General features: G+C 41.8%; 1 protein-coding gene across 3 annotated transcripts in view; it reads left to right on the top strand.

Annotated features, from left to right (window-relative positions):
* Nucleotides 1–21,865, top strand: part of mllt3 (MLLT3 super elongation complex subunit) — a 191,137-nt gene that overhangs the window by 90,660 nt on the left and 78,612 nt on the right. For all 3 annotated transcript variants that reach the window (XM_070881003.1, XM_070880984.1, XM_070880993.1), the window contains one exon: nt 5,058–5,645. In XM_070881003.1, the coding sequence (XP_070737104.1) occupies nt 5,058–5,645 (588 nt within the window). The remainder of the gene's footprint in view (nt 1–5,057; nt 5,646–21,865) is intronic.

Below are 21,865 nucleotides of genomic sequence, written 5' to 3'. Positions count from 1 at the left end.
TGCATACGGGATTGTTTCTTAGAACAGTATGTTACAGAACCTAAAAGGGAGCAAGCTATCTTAGATCTGGTCCTGTGTAATGAGACAGGAACAATAAACGATCTCCTAGTAAAAGATCCTCTCGGAATGAGTGATCACAGTATGGTTAAATTTGTAATACAGATTGAGGGTGAGGAAGTAGTGTCTCAAATGAGCGTACTATGCTTAAACAAAGGGGACTACAGTAGGATGAGGGCAGAGGTAGCTAAAGTAGACTGGGAACACAGACTAAACGGTGGCACAATTGAGGAACAGTGGAGGACTTTTAAGGAGCTCTTTCATGGTGCTCAACAAAAATATATTCCAGTGAAAAAGAAGGGTGGTAAGAGAAGGGATAACCAGCCGTGGATAACCAAGGAAATAAAGGAGAGTATCAAATTAAAAACCAATGCATATAAGGTGGCCAAGGTTAGTGGGAAATTAGAAGATTGGGAAAATTTTAAACGACAGCAAAGAATGACTAAGAAAGCAATAAAGAAAGGAAAGATAGATTACGAAAGTAAACTTGCGCAAAACATAAAAACAGATAGTAAAAGCTTTTACAGATATATAAAATGGAAGAGAGTGACTAAAGTAATGTTGGTCCCTTAAAAGATGAGAAGGGGGATTTAATAATGGGAAATGTGGAAATGGCTGAGACCTTAAACAATTATTTTGCTTCGGTCTTCACAATGGAAGGCACAAAAACCATGCCAAAAATTGCTGGTCATGGGAATGTGGGAAGGGAGGACCTTGAGATAATCACTATCACTAGGGGGTTAGTGCTGGACAGGCTAATGGGACTCAAGGTAGACAAGTCCCCTGGTCCTGATGAAATGCATCCCAGGGTATTAAAAGAGATGGCGGAAGTTATAGCAGATGCTTTCGTGAGAATCTACCAAAATTCTCTGGACTCTGGGGAGGTACCAGTGGATTGGAAAGCAGCTAATGTAACACCTCTGTTTTAAAAAAAAAAAAGAGGCAGGTAACAATAGGCCAGTTAGTTTAACATCTGTAGTGGGGAAAATGCTCGAAGCTATCATTAAGGAGGAAATAGCGGGACATCTAGATAGGAACAGTGCAGTCAAGCAGACGCAACATGGATTCATAAAGGGGAAATCATGTTTAACTAATTTACTGGAATTCTTTGTGGATATAATGAGCATGGTGGATAGAGGTGTACCGATGGATGTGGTGTATTTAGATTTCCAAAAGGCATTCGATAAGGTGCCACACAAAAGGTTACTGCAGAAGATAAAGGTACGCGGAGTCAGAGGAAATGTATTAGCATGGATCGAGAATTGGCGGGCTAACAGAGAGTCGGGATAAATGGGTCCTTTTCGGGTTGGAAATCGGTGGTTAGTGGTGTGCCACAGGGATCGGTGCTGGGACCACAACTGTTTACAATATACATCGATGATTTGGAAGAGGGGACAGAGTGTAGTGTAACAAAATTTGCAGATGACACAAAGATTAGTGGGAAAGCAGGTTGTGTAGAGGACAGAGAGGCTGCAAAGAGATTTAGATAGGTTAAGCGAATGGGCTAAGGTTTGGCAGATGGAATACAATGTTGGAAAATGTGAGGTCATCCACCTTGGGGGGGGGGGGAAAGCGAAAGGGAATATTATTTGAATGGGGAGAAATTACAACATGCTGCGGTGCAGAGGGACCTGGGGGTCCTTGTGCATGAATCCCAAAAAGTTAGTTTGCAGGTGTAGCAGATAATCAGGAAGGCGAATGGAATGTTGGCCTTCATTGCGAGAGGGATGGAGTACAAAAGCAGGGAGGTCCTGCTGCAACTGTATAGGGTATTGGTGAGGCCGCACCTGGAGTACTGCGTGCAGTTTTGGTCACCTTACTTAAGGAAGGATATACTAGCTTTGGAAGGGTTACAGAGACGATTCATTAGGCTGATTCCAGAGATGAGGGGGTTACCTTATGATGATAGATTGAGTCGACTGGGTCTTTACTCGTTGGAGTTCAGAAGGATGTGGGGTGATCTTATAGAAACATTTAAAATAATGAAAGGGATAGACAAGATAGAGGCAGAGAGGTTGTTTCCACTGGTAGGGGAGACTAGAACTAGGGGGCACAGCCTCAAAATACGGGGGAGCCAATTTAAAACCGAGTTGAGAAGGAATTTCTTCTCCCAGAGGGTTGTGAATCTGTGGAATTCTCTGCCCAGGGAAGCAGTTGAGGCTAGCTCATTGAATGTATTCAAATCACAGATAGATAGATTTTTAACCAATACGGGAATTAAGGGTTATGGGGAGCGGGCGGATAACTGGAGCTGAGTCCACGGCCAGATCAGCCATGATCTTGTTGAATGGCGGAACAGGCTTGAGGGGCTAGATGGCCTACTCCTGTTCCTAATTCTTCTATTATGTTATGTTCTTCTACATGTTTTGGATGGCGTGAGAATGGGTGGGAAGAGGAAATGAAGAAGGAAAAATCATTACATCTCCAGCTTTGAAAAAACAAATCTTGTCTTGACCATTTGAAGTATTGTTGATAGCCATGAATAAGTCGATATACTAGATTGCCCTAGTCACATGGCTAACGCCGGAGGCAACAGTGATGGACTTAAACGGTAAACAAACTTAGCGTTTGTTGTCTTTCAACTTTTCCTTTCAGTAATCAGGATATAAACCTCATGAGATTTGCAGTGTTTAACATGTTCTGTTTTTCAGAGCTATGTTGAACGCACTGAAACTTTTTTTTTTCTGTGCAAATGTTCTCTGGTTGGACAACTTTGTTATTTCTAATAACACTATTTTTCTCCAATGTGGAAAATGCATTGCGAGATGAAAGGCTTGTTCGCAGCTTGGAAACGACTTGACTTCTGTTTCAGTATCTTCCATCAGTCCTTTAATGAGGCCTGTTATTCTTCTCATAGAAATGTTAGGAGTATTGCAGATAAGAACATAAGAACATAAGAATTAGGAACAGGAGTAGGCCATCTAGCCCCTCGAGCCTGCTCCGCCATTCAATAAGATCATGGCTGATCTGGCCGTGGACTCAGCTCCACTTATCCGCCCGCTCCCTGTAACCCTAATTGTTTACAAAAGTTGACTAAGTTATATGGTAGCAAGCTTTAAGGGCCCTACAGGTTTCCTCCTATGCATTTCAAACAACTTCAAATCAAATATAGCCATTAATTGGTAGAATTTTTTTCAAGCAAAATATTTGCATATATAATTGTCCTTATTAACTTTGTCATTTTGATTCCGATGAATTGATGAACTGCTGAGAAATTAACATCCAGGACCATGAGCTAATTATCTACTAACTGTAGTCCTATCCATCTGATGAATTCTTAAAATCCAGATACCATTGTGGACGCTGAGATTAGTTTGAGTTTGATTTTATATTTTTCCGATGTAGAAAAAGCATTGGAGTGGATGAAAGAGAAACTTAACGACCCAAAATTTCTGGGGTCTATGATCGCACGCACGGTCGTAACTGCCCTCGCAAGTTCTGGGTTTCCACATGCAATGCGCATGTGCGAAAACCCGAAAATTATAATATGTGGACCTTTAATGCAGGCGTATGCCTAGAGGCCCAGGACCACAAGAGTCCGAAGATACGGAGGCACTAGGTAGGTGTACTTTTCTTGTGGATCGGAGGTATTTGCCCGCGGGAAGCCTCTGAATTCTGTACACAGAAGTTGGCTGGAAATTGCAGTCAAAGGAATTGAATAAAACTTGGTCTGTAAAGACTGCTGTATCTTCAAAATTGTTAGAATACATTTTTCCATTTAAATGTAGCCATAGTGTAATTAAAGTAGCACTTAATGTGCTTGTAATTTACTCATGTTCTGTGCCCAGCATTTATGCTTTAATATGATTGCACAAAACCAGTGTAATGGAAAAACTGTTTTCCCATTTCAAAAATCACCAAGCATTTTCAGACCCCAAAGGTTTAAAGTGATTGCATATCTATTTTTTAAAAATTGGCTTTTCTATTTTAAAAAAAAAATTGTGATGCTTAACATTTTAAAATATTTTAGTTCTCTATTTTCAATAACTTTTTTAAAAAATCCATTTATTGTGACATTATTATAGTCTTCGATTTTTATTAGAAATTCTAGTACTGCACATCAACTGCATTCCATGTGTGTGGTCTGAAGTCTGGTGGTTTATTACCAGAATGATTCTATTCAGTGGTGTCACCAAGATTTAGAAGCTTGAGGATTTAAGTGGGGTGGTCCTGGGAAGCCAGAATTTTTCTACTAATTTTTGAACAGATGCGAATTTTGCATGCACTACTTTATGGGAAAGAGTGATGAAAGATCTAGCATCTAACCAGTTGCAGTAGCAAAATGTTATTATTTTAATGTATATTAATACAGATCTCAAGTAAGTGTCGACGTATTTTAACATTAAACTTTTTTTTTCATACAACAGCTATAAAAGGAAGCAGCAAACTTTAAATTGAAGCACCAATCATTTTCCATTCTCTTCCTGCATCCCCATATCCTCTTGGTAGGTACGATCAACCAGTAGACACGATCACAAGCCAGCTAGTGCACTTCAGCAGTGCTATCCATCACAATCCCATTAATGTCGATTTAGTGTGAAGAAGAATGCATCTGAATGGGAATTGTCAACAAGTTCTGAAAAATTGCCTAATCGATGGAGACTTTTCTCTTGTCAAATATATCTCTACCCCTCCTGAAGATGCATGTGATGGGGCACAGTTCCATGGATGTTAAGCACCCTCCAGTACCTTTTGCATGTGGCACATTATTTATAAGCAGCTCTTGACCGTAAGTGTGAGCAGACAATTTGCTCTTTTGTGAGTACTGGTGTATGATCTTATCCTGTCCTAATATTCATATATGCATTCATTCCAGGAGGAGCGGAAATATGGTGAGATTTTCCTCACTAGTGCCAAGACACCAAGATCCATTTGTAACTCTCCTGTTGCAGTCTCGTAACTCAGCAGAGACTGTTGCGCTGAAGCATGTTTTCACATTTACTAATCTTTTGGGTTTATAAAATTTTCTTTTCCCCCTCTTTTTCTGTTCCATATTCTAGGATCCAAATAAGAGCAGCAGCACTAACAGCAGTAATAGCTTCTCCAAGCCCCACAAATCCATGAAAGAGCACAAGGACAAACCATCATCTAAAGACTCGAAAGAGCACAAAAGTGCCTTCAAAGAACCTTCCAGGGAACACAGTAAAACTTCCAAAGAGTCCTCAAAAAAACCCAAAGAAAACAAACCACTTAGAGATGAGAAAATTGTTCCTAAGACAGCATTTAAGGAACCAAAACCAATGTCAAAAGAGCCAAAAGCATTGGAAAACAACATTGTAAGTGGGACCGGCATTCGACAGGACGTTAAGGCTCCGACCAAGAGGCCTCCTAATACAGACTCCGATGAACTTGTAGCTAAGAAAAAAAAGAAAAGCAGCTCTGAATTTTTGTTTAAAAGCTTTTCCACTGCTTCTCCACAACCACTTTCTTCTGAAAAGAAACAAATGAAGGACAAATCGCAGGTTAAGGCAACAAAAGTCAGAATGGAAAGTGAAGCGATAGAGACAAAGAAGCCTAGTTTACCACCATTTGAAGACATTGTAGATCCAAATGACTCTGCATTAGATGATATATCTTCTAAATCTGAGGTAAGTAGAAGTACCAAAATGTAATTTAGTAGTAATGATGGGGGATCTTTTCCTAAATGTTCATTATAATGTCGAGTTCATGTCCCCTAAAATGGTGAACTAGGAAATTTTATTCTGTGAAACCTAAGCTGGTTTTCAGGCTGTTTTGAGGCTCAGTGATGATGAGCTTCAAAAGGCACTGCAATTATTGGTGAAGATAAGATCTGCAAATTGATACATCAATAAACTCTAACCATCCCTAAATCTTTGGTAATGCAGCTGCATCAAAGTTTAAAAGGAGGGGAGACAAGCTGAATTCATGTGGATGGTCCTATCTCACACAAAGAGTTTAGTTGCAGCCTCTTTTTCTCGATCTTGCTTCTACACACTGGAGAAGTTTACAGCTTTTACCTTTTCCTTCTTTGAAGGATTTAACAGTCCAGTTTAATGAAATGTATGTAATCATGAAATTTAGCTAATTTGTCAGCAAAATGCTGAAAGGTTAATTGGCAAATCTTGAATTCCCAAAAGCGTGAAAAATTGGACATTGTAAATGTGTTTACAGTGGCTACATGTAGCAGGCAGTGTAATCTCTTCTGCCCCGGTGTGAGTACATATGCCATGAATTGTCAGTGTCAGCAAAAATTAAATTTGGGAGCTAACTGCTAGGATTTTGCTGGTGCTGCATAAACAGAAGCAGACATTTTGTTTTTTGTTGACAACATCCTACCACTAAAAAATACCGAAAATGCACAGGTCAGTCAGCATTTGAGAAAAATGTTAACTTATCTGTTTTCAGATACTAATTTGACCTTTTCTCGACCCCATGTTGTGTTTCAGCTGGGGATGGCTGATTGTCCGATTTGTTGGTTGACAACTTACAATATAAATAGTCTTAATGAAGAGTACTCTCTCTCTCTCTCAGATTACAGAATCTCCCAATGCTTTCCTCAGAAGATACCATTCCACATTCCTTATTTACAATTGCACGTGAACAGTAGAGAAGATGTTGAGCTGTTCTCTTCCGCTGATCCCATTGCATCTTTGTTAGGTTGTGGCTGTAATGAGCGAACAGTCTGTAGCTGCAGAGTGCACTTTGCAGAGCTGTGTTCTCCAGTGGCTCTCAAAACATGTTTTCCTGCTTCTGTTTAGCAAGTACAATGGACTGCCTGAGCACTGGATTTATGCTCTCCAATCGTATCAATCTTGAGTAGAACAAGGCTCTGTCCGGAGGAATTTCACACCACTGTGTCCTGGAGTCACATTGGGACTATCCAGAATTACACATCGAAACATTGAAAATAGGTGCAGGAGCAGGCCATTCGACCCTTTCGAGCCTGCACCACCATTCAGTAAGATCATGGCTGATCATTCACCTCAGTACCCCTTTCCTGCTTTCTCTCCATACCCCTTGATCCTTTAAGCCGTAAGGGCCATATCCAACTCCTCTTGAATATATCTAACAAACTGGCATCAACAACTCTCTGCGGAAGAGCATTCCACAGGTTAACAACTCTGAGTGAAGAAGTTTCTCCTCATCTCAGTCCTAAAATGCCTTACCTCATATCTTTAGACTGTGACCCCTTGTTCTGGACACCCCCAACATCGGGAACATTCTTACTGCATCTAACCTGTCCAGTCCCGTCAGAATTTTATGTTTCTATGAGAAACCCCTCTCATTCTTCTAAACTCCATTGAATACAGGCCCAGTCGATCCGATCTCTCCTCATCCGTCAGTCTTGCCATCCTGGGAATCAGTCTGGTGAGCCTTCGCTGCACTCCCTCAATAGCAAGAACGTCCTTCCTCAGATTAGGAGACCAAAACTGAACATACTAATCCAGGTGAGGCCTCACCGAGCCCTGTACAGCTGCAGCAAGACCTCCCTGCTCCTATACTCAAACCCCCAAGCTTTGAAGGCCAACATGCCATTTGCCGCCTTCACTGCCTGCTGTACCTGCATGCCAACCTTCAATGACTGATGTACCATGACACCCAGGTCTCGTTGCACTTCCCCTTTTCCTAATCTGCTGCCATTCAGATAATCTGCCTTCCAAAGTGGATAACCTCACATTTATCCACATTATACTGCATCTGCCATGCATTCGCCCACTCATCTAACCTGTCCAAGTCACCCTACAGCCTGTTACCATCCTCCTCACAGCTCACACCGCCACCCAGCTTAGTGTCATCAGCAAACTTGGAGATATTACACTGAATTCCTTCATCTAAATCATTGATGTATATTGTAAATAGCTGGATCCCAGCCCTGCGGCACCCCACTAGTCACTGCCTGCCATTCTGAAAAGGACCCGTTTATCCCAACTCTCTGCTTCCTGTCTGCCAACCAGTTCTCTATCCATGTCAATACATTGCCCCCATTACCATGTGCTTTAGTTTTGCACACCAATCTCTTGTGTGGGACCTTGTCGAAGGCCTTTTTGAAAGTCCAAATACACCACATCCACTGGTTCTCCCTTGTCCACTCTACTAGTTACATCCTCAAAAAATTCCAGAAGATTTGTCAAGCATGATTTCCCTTTCACAAATCCATGCTGACTTGGACCGATCCTGTCACTGCTTTCCAAATGTGCTGCTATTTCAACTTAAATAATTGATTCCAACATTTTCCCCACTACTGATGTCAGGCTAACTGGTCTATAATTCCCTGTTTTCTCGCTCCCTTTTTTAAAAAGTGGTGTTACATTAGCTACCCTCCAGTCCATAGGAACTGATCCAGAGTCGATAGACTGTTGGAAAATGATCACCAATGCATCCACTTTTCTAGGGCCACTTCCTTAAGTACTCTGGGATGCAGACTATCAGGCCCTGGGGATTTATCGGCCTTCAATCCCATCAATTTCCCCAACACAATTTCCTGACTCAAGGATTTCCTTCAGTTCCTCCTTCTCGCTAGACCCTCGGTCCCCTATTATTTCCGGAAGGTTATTTGTGTCTTCCTTCGTGAAGACAGAACCAAAGTGTTTGTTCAGTTGGTCTGCCATTTCTTTGTTCCCCATTTATAAATTCACCTGATTCTGACTGCAAGGAACCTACGTTTGTCTTCACTAATCTTTTTCTCTTCACATATATCAAAGTTTTTGCAGGCAATTTTTAATGTTCCCAGCAAGCTTCCTCTCATACTCTCTTTTCCCCCTCCTAATTAAACCCTTTGTCCTCCTCTGTTGAATTCTAAATTTCTCCCAGTCCTCAGGTTTGCTGCTTTTTCTGGCCAATTTATATGCCCCTTCCTTGGATTTAACACTATCCCTAATTTCCCTTGTTAGACATGGTTGAGCCACCTTCCCCGTTTTATTTTTACTCCAGACCGGGATGTACAATTGTTGAAGTTCATCCATTTGATCTTTAAATGTTTGTCATTGCCTATCCACCGTCAACCCTTTAAGTATCATTTGTCAGTCTATTCTAGCCAATTCACATCTCATACCATCGAAGTTACCTTTCCTTAAGTTCAGGACTCTACTCTCTGAATTAACTGTGTCACTCTCCATCTTAATAAAGAATTCTACCATATTATGGTCACTCTTCCCCAAGGGGCCTTGCACAACAAGATTGCTAATTAGTCCTTTCTCGTTACACATCACCCAGTCTAGGATGGCCAGCACTCTAGTTGGTTTCTCGACATATTAGTCGAGAAAACCATCCCTAATACACTCCAGGAAAAACTCTTCCACCGCATTGCTACCAATTTGGTTAGCCCAATCTATGTGTAGATTAAAGTCACGCATGATAACTGCTGTACCTTTTTATTGCATCCCTAATTTCTTGTTTGATGCCATCCCCCAACCTCACTATTACTGTTTGGTGGTTTGTATACAACTCCCACTAGTGCCCTTGTGGTATTCCGCAGCTCTACCCATATAAATTCCACATCATCTAAGCTAATGTCCTTCCTTACTGTTGTGTTCATTTCTTCTCTAACCAGCAACGCTACCCCACCTCCTTTTCCTTTCTGTCTATCCTTTCTGAATGTTGAATACCCATGGATGTTGAGTTCCCAGCCTTGGTCACCCTGGAGCCATGTCTCCGTAATCCCAATTCTATCAAGTTTGTTAATAGCTGCCTGCACAGTTAATTCGTCCACCTTATTACGAATACTCCTCGCATTGAGGCACAGAGCCTTCAGACTTTTCTTTTTAACACACTTTGTCCCTTTTAGACTTTTGTTGCAATGTGGCCCTTTTTGATTTTTGCCTTAGGTTTCTCTGCCCTCCACTGTTACTTTTCTTCTTTCTATCTTTCGCTTCTGCCCCCATTTTACTTCCCTCTGTCTCCCTGCATAGGTTCCCATCCCCCTGCCATATTAGTTTAACTCCTCCCCAACAGCACTAGCAAACACTCCCCCGAGGACATTGGTTCCAGTCCTGCCCAGGTGCAGACCGTCCAGTTTGTACTGGTCCCAACTCCCACAGAACCAGTTCCAATGTCCCAGGAATTTGAATCCCTCCCTCCTGCACCACTCCTCAAGCCACGTATTTATCTTCGCTATTCTGCAATTCCTACTCTGACTAGCATGTGGCACTAATAGTAATCCTGAGATTACTACCTTTTTGAGGGCCTGCTTTTTAATTTAACTGCTAGCTCTCTCAATTCAGCTCATCCTGTTTTTTACCTATATGCACCACAACAACTGGCTGTTCACCCTCCCCCCTCCAAAATGTCCTGCAGCTGCTTCGAGACATCCTTGACCCTTGCACCAGGGAGGAACATACCATTCTGGAGTCTCGATTGCGGCCTCAGAAATGCCTATCTATTCCCCTTACAATAGAATCCCCTACCACTATAACTCTCCCACTCTTTTTTTTTTTTCCTGCCCTCCTGTGCAGCAGAGCCACCCCCGGTGCCATGAACTTGGCTGCTGCTGCCTTCCCCTGATGAGCCATCTCCCCCAACAGCACCCAAGGCGGTGTATCTGTTTTGGAGGGGGATGACCGCAGGGGACTCCTGCAACTACCTTCCTTCCACTGCTCTGCCTGATCACCCATTCCTTATCTGCCTGAGTAACCTTTGCCTGCGGTGTGACCAACTCACTAAACGTGCTACTCACGACATCCTCAGCATCGCACTGTGATTTTCTGGTTATAAAAGTGACGTTATAACTGCATCCTTAATCTCCTGTTTAATTTTATTGGAGATACTCTCTATACGTGTTTAGAAAAATATTTGCTAATGCTGTAAGTTTTGAGGAGAACGTCCATTGTGTGTATTTCTATCCTTTCCCTTTCTGGTCACTGAAGAATATATTCCTTCTCTGCTACTTTTCTGCCTCCCCTGCCCCCGCCCCCCCCCCCCCCCCAGCAAAAAAAAAACTCTTTGGAATATCTTTCAGGTACCTTTTAGGTCTTGGGAGAGACACAAAACATTTTACTGACCATTTCTGAATATTTCCAGTGCATTGTAAGAAAATCACCACCATCAACCTTAAATGTTTTTTAAAAATCTGCTGGATTTGGCTATTTAACGCAAAGTAGCCTGAGAATACCTCCTGTGTTACTCCTGTAATACATTAGTCTACATTAAATTGTTCGTTTTTAAGTACTTTGTGGATCTGGTTGCCCAGGGACTTGCCGCCACATCCAATTATTCAGCCATATGTCTGAAGTGACTGAAAGCTTAGAAACTTGGGGAAGGTAGGAGGGAAAGAGCAAGTGACTGTCAGTGTTGATCCGAGAACGCATATTTCAGATGGAGGTAGTTGCAAAATATGATAAAAGTTTACACTTTGATGTTTGAGAGGATCTAAAAATGTTCTGTCTTCTATTCTGTAAATCTCAACCTACATATGTTTTCATTCCCATAAAGCTAGTTGTATGAGCTTGGTACACTGCCAATAGAGTTGTACTTTCTGCAAGTGGCCAGGCCGAAAGCTGAAAAGTATTAAATGCATTTAAGTAGAATGGTGTGCATGATTTGATGGTGTTTCTGAATGTAAAATTTAATACTGATATCTTGCTGATTGACAAATTCCAGTAGCATTTCTCTCGTCTGACAGACTCCTACAAATTAAGTCCTTGAAACTCTTGTCTGTATAATAGTCATTCACCAAAGTGAAATAATGCTTGGATAAAGTCGGTGAGTGAACCATTTTGTTCAGTGACTGCACATTCCCGTTAAACGAATTCTGGAACATTGTGTTCTTTTGCTGACCAAAGTATTAACCCACATGTATTATAATGAATTGCCATATGGGAAATTTCAATGCTGTGGGCAGTGAAATTACTTATCGTGCCCATGTAACAAAATAGTCAGAACACCTTTTGGGGCGGGTTTGAGTGGGAGCTTAACTCCTTCCCCCACGACGAGCGGGACAGGGTGGGGGAGATAGAGGTGACTTTTAAATTGTCAAATATGTGAAACACTAACCCAAACCACCGCGAATGCACCTACTTCCAGTTTGGGTTTGGGGGTGTCAGAATAACCTGCTCTGGAAAAGCGGGTCATAATATTTAAACGAGGCTCCTTTCCTCAGATTTTGGCAGCCATTTCAATTTAATGCTAGCAGCTGGGGTTTCCCAGGGCTAGGGAAACCCGGCAGCCAAAAGGAGGCGGGAGTAGCTGGATCCAGCAGTTAAATGCTTTTTAGAGCAACACCGCCAACCCCTCAAGCAAATTTCTGCTTGGAAATTGTATTGGAGTGCTAACCTGAAACTGTAGCAGTGTTTACTTTTCAGTGCAGGGCTGCCTGTGTTGAAATGGGTAACTACATACTATAAATTTCCATTTTCTTGGAATGCTGTGAAAATAAAAAATAGCTATGCATTTGTAAAAAGGAATAAAAAAACAACTATTTTGAGAGGCAGCAGTGGTACAAGAATTAAAATATTTTTGAATGTTAGTATTTTGCAAACAATTTTTGAAGTTTTCTGTAAAAATACAGCAGTAGAGTACAATTTTGATTTTGAAAGAATATTATCTAGCCTTGCTAACTGAAGTGTTTGTTTCTTAAGACTTGCATAGCACATAAATACTCGGTATAAATTTACTTGAGCGAAGAAGCTAGAACACAGTACAAGTAAAAGTGCCTTTTTGTTGAGAAACTCAGTAATTTATGGAATTGCATAAATATTCATTCTTCACACTGAAATGCTGGCTGTATCGTATTCAGAATTTCATTCTTTTTTGTTGCAACCATGAAGCTCTGCCATTTATTATGCACTGAAATGGAGATGAAGGGATCAAAAATGTATGTGCATATTTTTCTGGACATCCAAAATAGGTGTGCCAAGTAGTGTGCCGATATTGCATAGCTCCATGGATCTGTAAGATCTTCCTGCTGTTTCCCATCCCGAAATCCTCCTCGCCTGCTTTTGGCTGAACCACTGGGAATTGGGGAGTGAATTGTTTACTCAATGGAAAGAAAATCTAATTTTTCACATCTCTGACACTGATGAAGCCTTGGGAGCGAGTCCTTTGCCTGCTCGTGGTTGGAAGTGCGACGAGGGGAACCTAAAAAGGGCAAAGGGTAATGATGCTAGCAAGGCCTTGCAATCAGATATGGAGGACAAGGGTTTGCCACTGCTGCAGCCTTGAGAGACCTACAACAGCAGCAACAGTTGCTGTGATTGGGGCCATCTGGCTGCTACTGGAGAACAGCAGTCAAAAGGCCTCCATGTGGCGGTGTGAACTGTGAGGAGGACGCTAAGAGGCTGCAGAGTGACTTGGATAGGTTAGGTGAGTGGGCAAATGCATGGCAGATGCAGTATAATGTGGATAAATGTAAGGTTATCCACTTTGGGGGCAAAAACACGAAGGCAGAACATTATCTGAATGGTAGCAGATTCGGAAAAGGGGAGGTGCAACGAGACCTGCGTGTCATGGGACATCAGTCATTGAAAGTTGGCATGCAGGTACAGCAGACGATGAAGGAAAATGGCATGTTGGTCTTCATAGCTAGGGGATTTGAGTATAGGAGCAGGGAGGTCTTACTGCTGTTGTACAGGGCCTTGGTGAGGCCTCACTTGGAATATTGTGTTCAGTTTTGGTCTCCTAATCTGAGGAAGGACGTTCTTGCTATTGAGGGAGTGCAGCGAAGGTTCACCAGACTGATTCCCGGGATGGCGGGACTGACTTATGAGGAGAGACTGGATCAATTGGGCCTGTAATCACTGGAGTTTAGAAGAATGAGAGGGGATCTCATAGAAACACACAAAATTCTGACGGGACTGGACAGGTTAGATGCAGGAAGAATGTTCCCGATGTTGGCTAAGTCCAGAACCAGGGATCACAGTCTAAGGATAAGGGGTAAGCCATTTAGAACCGAGATTATGAGGAACTTCTTCACTCAGAGTTGTTAACCTTTGGAATTCTCTACCGCAGAGAGTTGTTGACGCCAGTTCATTGGATATATTCAAGAGGAAGTTAGATATGGCCCTTACGGCTCAAGGGATCAAGGGGTATGGAGAGAAAGCAGGAAAGGGGCACTGAGGTGGATGATCAGCCATGATCATATTGAATAGTGGTGCAGGCTCGAAGGGCTGAATGGCCTACTCCTGCACCTATTTTCTTTGTTTCTATAAATAGGAGATGTATCGCAAAACAATTTTTCAATCTTTCTTGAAGACCTTTTAACCAAAAAAGCTTCCAGATTCAGTTTATCACAAAGAGCAGATGCTCTAATTCAGACCCAGATGTGCAGCTTTTGAAAACCAGGAAGGAAATATAGTTTATTAAAAGCAGTGGTGGAAGGTGAGAACATGTCAAATTAGTTTTCTCGGGTACTGTCCTCCCCCTTCCCTCAAATCTGCCATCACCCCTCAAAAAAAAAAACAATCCTTGACCCCTCCGTCCTTGCAAACTACTGCCTCATTTCCAATCTCCCTTTCCTCTGCAAAGTCCTTGGACATGTTGTTGTCCCCCCAAATCCGTGCCCATCTTTCCCGCAACTCCATGTTTGAATCCCTCCAATCTGGTTTCTGCGCCTGCCACAGTACCGAAACGGCTCTCATCAAAATCACAAATGGCATACTTTGTGACTGTGACAAAGGCAAACTATCCCTCCTTGTCCTTCTTGACTTGTCTGCAACCTTTGACACGGTTGACCAATCCATCCTCTTCAAACGCCTCTCCACCACCATCCAGTTGGGTGGAACTGCACTCGCGTGGTTCCATTTTTATCTATTTAATCGTAGCCAGAGAATCACCTGCATCGCTTGTTTTCCTGCCCCCGCATCGTTACCTCTGGTGTCCCCCAAGGATCTATCCTTGGCCCACTCCTATTTCTCATCAATATATTGCCCCTTGGCAACATCATCCGAAAACACAGCATCAGTTTCCACATGTACGCTGATGACACCCAGCTTTACCTCACTACCACACCTCTCAACCCTTCCACTGTCTCTAAATTGTCCGACTGCTTGTCCGACATCCAGTTCTGGATGAGCAGAAATTTTCTCCAATTGAATATTGGGAAGACCGAAGCCATTATTTTCGGTCCCCACAACAAACTCTGTTCCCTAGCCACTGACTCCATCCCTCTCCTCAACTTCTGTCTGAGACTCAACCAGACTGTTCGCAACCTTGGTGTCATATTTGACCCTGAAATTAGCTTTCGATCACACATCCGCAGCATAACTAAGACCTCCGTAACATCGCCCATCTCAGCTCATCCGCTGCTGAACGCCTTATCCATGCCTTTGTTACCTCTTGACTTGACTATTCCAATGCACTCCTGGCTGGCCTCCCACATTCTACACTCCGTAAAATAGAGGCTAATCCAAAACTCAGCTGACCATGTCCTAACTCGCACCAAGTCCCGCTTACTCATCACCCCTGTGCTCACTGACCTACATTGGCTCCCGCTTAAGCAATGCCTCGATTTCAAAATTCTCATCCTTATTTTCAAATCTCTCCATGGCCTCGCCCCTCCCTATCTCTGTAATCTCCTCCAGCCCCACAACCCCTGAGATGTCTGCGCTCCTCTAATTCTGCCCTCTTTAAGCATCCCTGATTATAATTGGCAGCCGTGCCTTCTGGTGCCTAGGTCCTAAACTCTGAAATTCCCTACCTAAAACCTCTCCGCCTCTCTACCTCACTTTCCTCTTTCAAGAGGCTCCTTAAACCTACCTCAATGACCAAGCCTTTAGTCATCTGCCCTAATTTCTCCTTATGTGGCTCGATGTAAAATGTTTTGACTCGTAATACTCCTGTGAAGCACCTTGGGACGTTTCACTACGTTAAAGGCACTATATAAATACAAGTTGTTGTTGAGGTTGAACAACTGGTAATACCTGTATTGTGTAATAGTTAAGTTCTAAATGAGTGATATGTGACTCCATGCCATGAGGAATTACTTTAATGTTCTTGCATTTCTCTTGACAGCATTTGTCTCTTCAAACCACATTGACAGATGGTCTAAAATTTCAGCCTGAGCATAAATTGCATTAACATCAAAAGTTATCTGCAAATAAGAACCAAACATTTGGCTATCCGGTTTAAGGGTAGCAAGTTCGATATCTGATACAGGTTGAACCTCTTAGCTGAGACTCCCTTATCCGGCACCATTCCTGGCCGCCAGGTGGCACACACGCAGAACGCGACTGTCAATCCTACTCACCAATATAATCTTTCTCAATTGGCTGCTTCCTCCTCGTCGCCCTGCTGGAACTCCTGCAACCACAGTCCTCAGGCTGGCCGCTCCTCCCCACGCTCTCGGGGGGGGGGGGGGTCGGGCCGAAGGTGCCAGATAAGGGAGGTTCAACCTGTAGAAATATTTTTCAAAATTTCCCCCAATTTCTTCTGCCACCCTCGGCCATCTACTATCCTTCACCCTCACTGAGTTCTCTGGACCACGTACGCAACCCATGACTGAGATGGGTGGCCAGCTCCCAGGGCATTGTCGATGTAAACCTTGACTTGTCACCAGTTCTGCCTTCTGGTGACTCAAGTGATCCTGTTGTTCAACTGTAGAAACCATGACAGCGAAGCTTGCTTTGTTCTCGTTCTGCACCTAAAGAAAATAACTGTTTTATGATTGTGCCTACAGAGAGTAGGTAAGGTTACTGGATAGCCATCAGAAGCAGAAAACCTGGTCAATAATTTCACCTCTCCACCAAGGCTTTGGAAAGGCCTTGGACGTTTGATGTTGTTTATTGAGACCTTGGTACCTTGCATTTGAATTAACACATTTCAGGATCTTCAGGCTGATTTTTATTATTTTTGCATTTAGTCTTTAACAGTTTACATTGTCAATAATGGTTTGTAATTCTTACCAGGACACAGTCAGCTGACTTACCCCACAATTAAAATGACATTTTATGTAACCGAACAGCCAAGTCACTTGCAGGGAGGTACTGGGGATCGCTGTATACTTCCTGCGACCAGCGTTGCAAACTTCAAAAGTGCTGCAGATTTGTTGAAGTACTGTAACTCCTCTGTTAATGGGACTGTGTAGCAGCAAAAATAAAATGCTGAGAGTACGTTTTGTTTCTGAGCGACAGTTATCCAGTTAGTTCAAGCTGACTAGAGGAGTTTAAATTGAGTTTTTAAAAAAAATAAATCAGTTTTACTTTTTTTGCAAGGTCCTTTTTAATCTGACAACAACAATGTAGTCCCATTTTTAAAGAAAATTTAACCTTGTGCTTAATTTTATAAAACTTGAGTATTGAGGTGAATGATCAGCCATGATTTTATTGAATGGTGGTGCAGGCTCGAAGGGCCGAATGGCCTACTCCACCTATTTTCTGTGTTTCACTCTATATTTCACTAACATTTGAAAGGACTTGAGTGATTTGTGTTTTATGTAGTGCCTCAGTCTCGGTCCTTCATATTGTATTGAATTATACAGTGACATTTGTATGTGAATTATTTAATTATCGGTTTCAGGCCATTGTGGTTTTTTTAAAAAAAAATCTTGAGCTGTGTGTTGGTTCCAATTTGAGTTCTGATTTCATAAATAGTGACATTTTTAAAATATCTAAACCTTCATGTACTGTTGCTATCTCTACCAACCCTTTTATTTGTCATGGCTGATTGTATTTTATTACTGAAGTTTATTTCAGTTGAGAGGGGTTTAGAGCTATTAAGTGAATGACACTGGTGATTGATGTACAATACCAGTTTTTTTCCCTCTCTGGTAGCACAATTGAACACACTGTTATTGCAAACTGGCTAACCCAAGTGTGATGTGCAGCAGAAGACTAAACAGATTTTTAAAAAAAATTTCAGAAACCTTGTACTATTAATGGCTATTTTGTTTCTATGAATTGTTCTCAAAGTCAAAAGTACATTTTATCCACTAATCTGATGGTGAATTGCAGTTTGCCTGAATTCCCCCAATAGGTTAATACTGTGGTTTGTATTTCAAAGCTGTGGTAAATGAAGGTAAATCTAGCTGCATGCTTCTGCTAGGAATTTTTTTAAAATTTGGCTGTATTTGAATTTCTTCCCAATTCCCAAGTTTAGGTTCCACCTCCAAATGGAGAAATAAAATACACTTTGGTACACGGCGATCCAACTACATATGCCATTTGGACTTCTGTAGACAGTGATGTATTACTTCACTTTTGTGTTAACATCAAACGTGATGATTAATTTAATTGTTCAAAAACAGGACTGTTAAGAATGTGTTTTGGACCACATGTTTATGAACAGTCTGTACTTGGCACATTCATTTGTCACCTCAATAATAATGTGGATAAAGAACACCAGACTTGAGGCAATTTCTCTCCTCAGAATCAGTTCCTTTAGATATGGATAGTGCCTTTCTGATGTTGGATGAACTGAGAATTATTTCCACATCTGTTTGCTTAATGAGGATCAATTTTTGTCACATCAGTAAATTGGATTTTAACCACACTTCTTCATGTGACTTGTTTTCAGAACTCGAGATTTAGCTTTTTTAAAACTTTCTAATTTATGTGAAACCCTAAGAGGCCGAAATTGGTGAAGGCCTCCACCCACCCAAGTGCCGCACAAAGGACCCCCAATGTACCTGACGGTACTTTGGGTGGGCTTTTCGTCAAAAAGGTTCTTGAAAGGACAACGGGTAGCAAAAGAGGGTCTTGCGCTGCCAATCTGGGCAGCATTTGGTGGGAGCTCCTAATCTCGGCGGCAAAGGCGCTTGCCGCCCAACTGCTGCCGAGGATGGAGTCGGGCCCACGGAGGGTCGAAGACCTGAAAAGGAAAATCATCATCAAATAAAAAAACATTGGAACACGTTCAGGGGACTCCATCCCAGTAAGTCGCTGCAAAGAAAATTTAAAAAAATGTTTACTAACCTTTTTTTCAGTTCTTCACACACACTGTCGGGGATAGAACAGCCTCCAGCCAGCGGTCCTTCCCCATTCTGACGCCGACTCCCGCCCACATCAATATGGCTTCTCGGCGGGCAGGAGGTCAGTTGAGCCACTCGGCCATCCGCTGACGTCAGTGGGCGGTTCTCCCCTCTTGCCCGCTCCACACCCAATGGAAAGTGGCACTGGCCGCAACTTCAGGAGGAATGTCGACGGCAGTGGGCAGTAAGGCCATGAATTTCGGCCCCTAAGCCTGCCCTAGGCTAAATTATGCCTGGAGTTGTGGCTTGGACAAAATGCAGATAAAATATGAAACCTGAAATGGGGGAATTAACATGCAAATGTTTTGCAGCAAGTAACTCGATATAAATTTCGGTTTTTTTTTAAAATAAAAATTGCGAAACCAAGGTGAGGGGCTAAGACCCCTAATGCAGGATACCACCAAGGTTGAAAAGACATAAAAGATCAAGGGAAATCAGGAAAAGGTGATTTAATTGCAAGCTTGGATTTTGAAGGCATGAAGATTACAGGAGGAAGGAACGGCTGATGGGGTGAAGGAGTTCCATAGTTTGAAGTCCTGAGAGAGAATAAGTTGGAGCAAGAACCTGCAATGACTTTATTTCAACATATTGACGAGATGTGGAAGAACAGTGCAAGGACAGTGTGTCTTTGGAGCTTAAAGATGTAGAGTGGGAAGTTCTAGTGAGCACTGTACATAGTAGTGACAAGACATTGAAGAGCAGAAAAGGTTGCAATGGAGAGTGTGTGAGATTAAAAGGGAGACAGTGTCTGTCTGTTGAGTGATTAGCCTTTCTAGATTCTTTCCAAGAATGCACGCGAGGTGTTCCAGCAGCTTCCCCATGTTTGAGGTTACTATGAAGTCCTCAATGGATGTTGGACTTTATAGGGTTTATTTCTCATTTTGAGGAATGAGGGGTGGGACACTACTGTTTTTTATTTTAAAGTCAGCAAATAGTTAATGCTAATTATTTCAGTTATCCGCTTGTTGATTTTATTTCAGTAAGAATTTGTTAGCCTTCCTGGTGGAAATCTAGCCAATAAGAACTATAATAATGTGAAATTCACATGTCTTGTGCATTAAGTCACTTCAACTCGTCAAGTAATGGCCAATAACATTTATCCAGCTTTGGAGAGTGGAAAACTGTGGGAAATTAAGCATAGTAACGAATTTGTACAATGAAATTCATATGGCCATTTCTGGATTTAGAAAGACTCGTTTATAGAGCTATGGCATTAGAATCAAAATATTTGTTGTGAGTTTTGAAATCCGAAACCAAGATGCAACCACAAATTATGCAAATTCTGCATTGAAAAACTACTTTATTTAAATTTCTTTAAACTACTTAAAGATCCTAACCCGACTTTCAATTTCCCATGAGGAGGAAGGAAATCGATGACTAAGCAGTGTACTGCTCCTTTGTTGAAAAAGCCTGTGGGTGCAGTGCTGCTCTGTGCCAATGAGCCCAGCACAATAAACTTGTTTCAAAAGCCCTGACGGTCATTGCTTTTGGGGGAGTTTGGGGATGCTTCGCCTTTAGTGGTGCCTGTGTTCTTAGATGATCCTCGCCCACCAAATCTGGCAGCCAATTGATGTAACAATTGCAGCTAAATCCGTGGTAAACAGATACTGTCGAGAATTTCGCTGCTCTCTTGTAGCTTTAGCTTGAACTTGGCAAGTGAGCCTGATCGTTTTTCCTCCAGAAAAATAGCTGTTTTTAAAAGCGCCTAATTAGAACTTTTGCACGCACAAGTACATTTTTCAGTTAAGTTTCACTCCCCTCTTTTATGCAAGGGGAAGTTAGAAAATGGGGACGAGGGTAGAAAATGGGGGTGTCGTGCAGGAAAGCGAACTGGTGATTTCAGTTACACTCTCAGTATTCTATCAGTTTTATGGACCATCTCCAACGTGGTAGCTGTTTAAACAGCAGCAAGCAACAACTCCTGTCCCCTCAGAGTTCTACAGCCTTCTCTTTTGTTTCCTACAATAAAGTTTACCTTGAAAGAAAATGCAGTAGTCTACTCCCTAGTGAGACATTGTGAAGTGTTGAGCAACACAAAAGTGGAAATTTGGTGCTTAAAATAATTCCAATCATTTGAATTAAGAGTGGTAGTCTGTAGTATATTCCATCTTTATATCACCGGCTGCAGGGAAACAAAGAAGAATTTTGGTTGCTGCTGGAGTCTGCGAGATGTTTAATTATAGCAGCTGCACAGACAGGAATGCGGCATTTTAAGGTTGTGGTTGGGCTTCTAACATTGGAAATTACTGCAACACATTATTGATTCTTTAACTAATCCTCTTTTTAAACAAACCAGAGAAATTTAGAGGTGTTTTCTAATAAGAAAATTGGTGCCCTAGCTTTGCGGCAACAGCTGCTGACTGACTTTAGATTTACTCCAGTACGATATTTACTGTTGCAAAGAGCCTAATTTTGTAAATTATGCACAAACGGATGACATTTGTGATTGATTTTTTTTTTAAAGCAATGCTTAATTATGTGTGGTTTTCGTGTTTAAATCTGGTTTAATGTTGCAGCTTGTAACTTTTTGAGATTAAAGTCCCTACTAATTCTGATCAAAGTGATTGTATTGTTTTCAGATCTTAATTTAGTAAGAGTTGTGGACCAGAAAAAATCTCAGTGCGTTTCATAGCAACATTGGAGAGTTTAAAAATCTGTTTATAATGGGTAAAACATTATTAAATGGCTGCCTTGTAGATCAAGTAGACGATCTGGTAATATAAAATTAAAAGTTGAAGCTGCAAGGTAAGTTGCATATAATTTTTTTAACTTTGGAAGGGAGCATATATTTAATACAGTTAACATCTCAGAAGTGAGCAGTGGTCTATTTTATCCTTTAAAAATATTGCCATTTTTATGTTCTGGTTGATTGAATTGATGAGGTAAAATGTTAACTAATACCACAGAATTTTGAATGCTTCACATATAGCAATACAGGCAACTCTCGATTAT

The sequence above is a fragment of the Pristiophorus japonicus genome, chromosome 1, assembly GCF_044704955.1.
Source record: "Pristiophorus japonicus isolate sPriJap1 chromosome 1, sPriJap1.hap1, whole genome shotgun sequence".
In the NCBI taxonomy this organism is placed as follows: domain Eukaryota; kingdom Metazoa; phylum Chordata; class Chondrichthyes; family Pristiophoridae; genus Pristiophorus; species Pristiophorus japonicus.
Note: the sequence above shows the minus strand (reverse complement) of the source record. Positions and strands in the feature narration are given on the sequence as shown.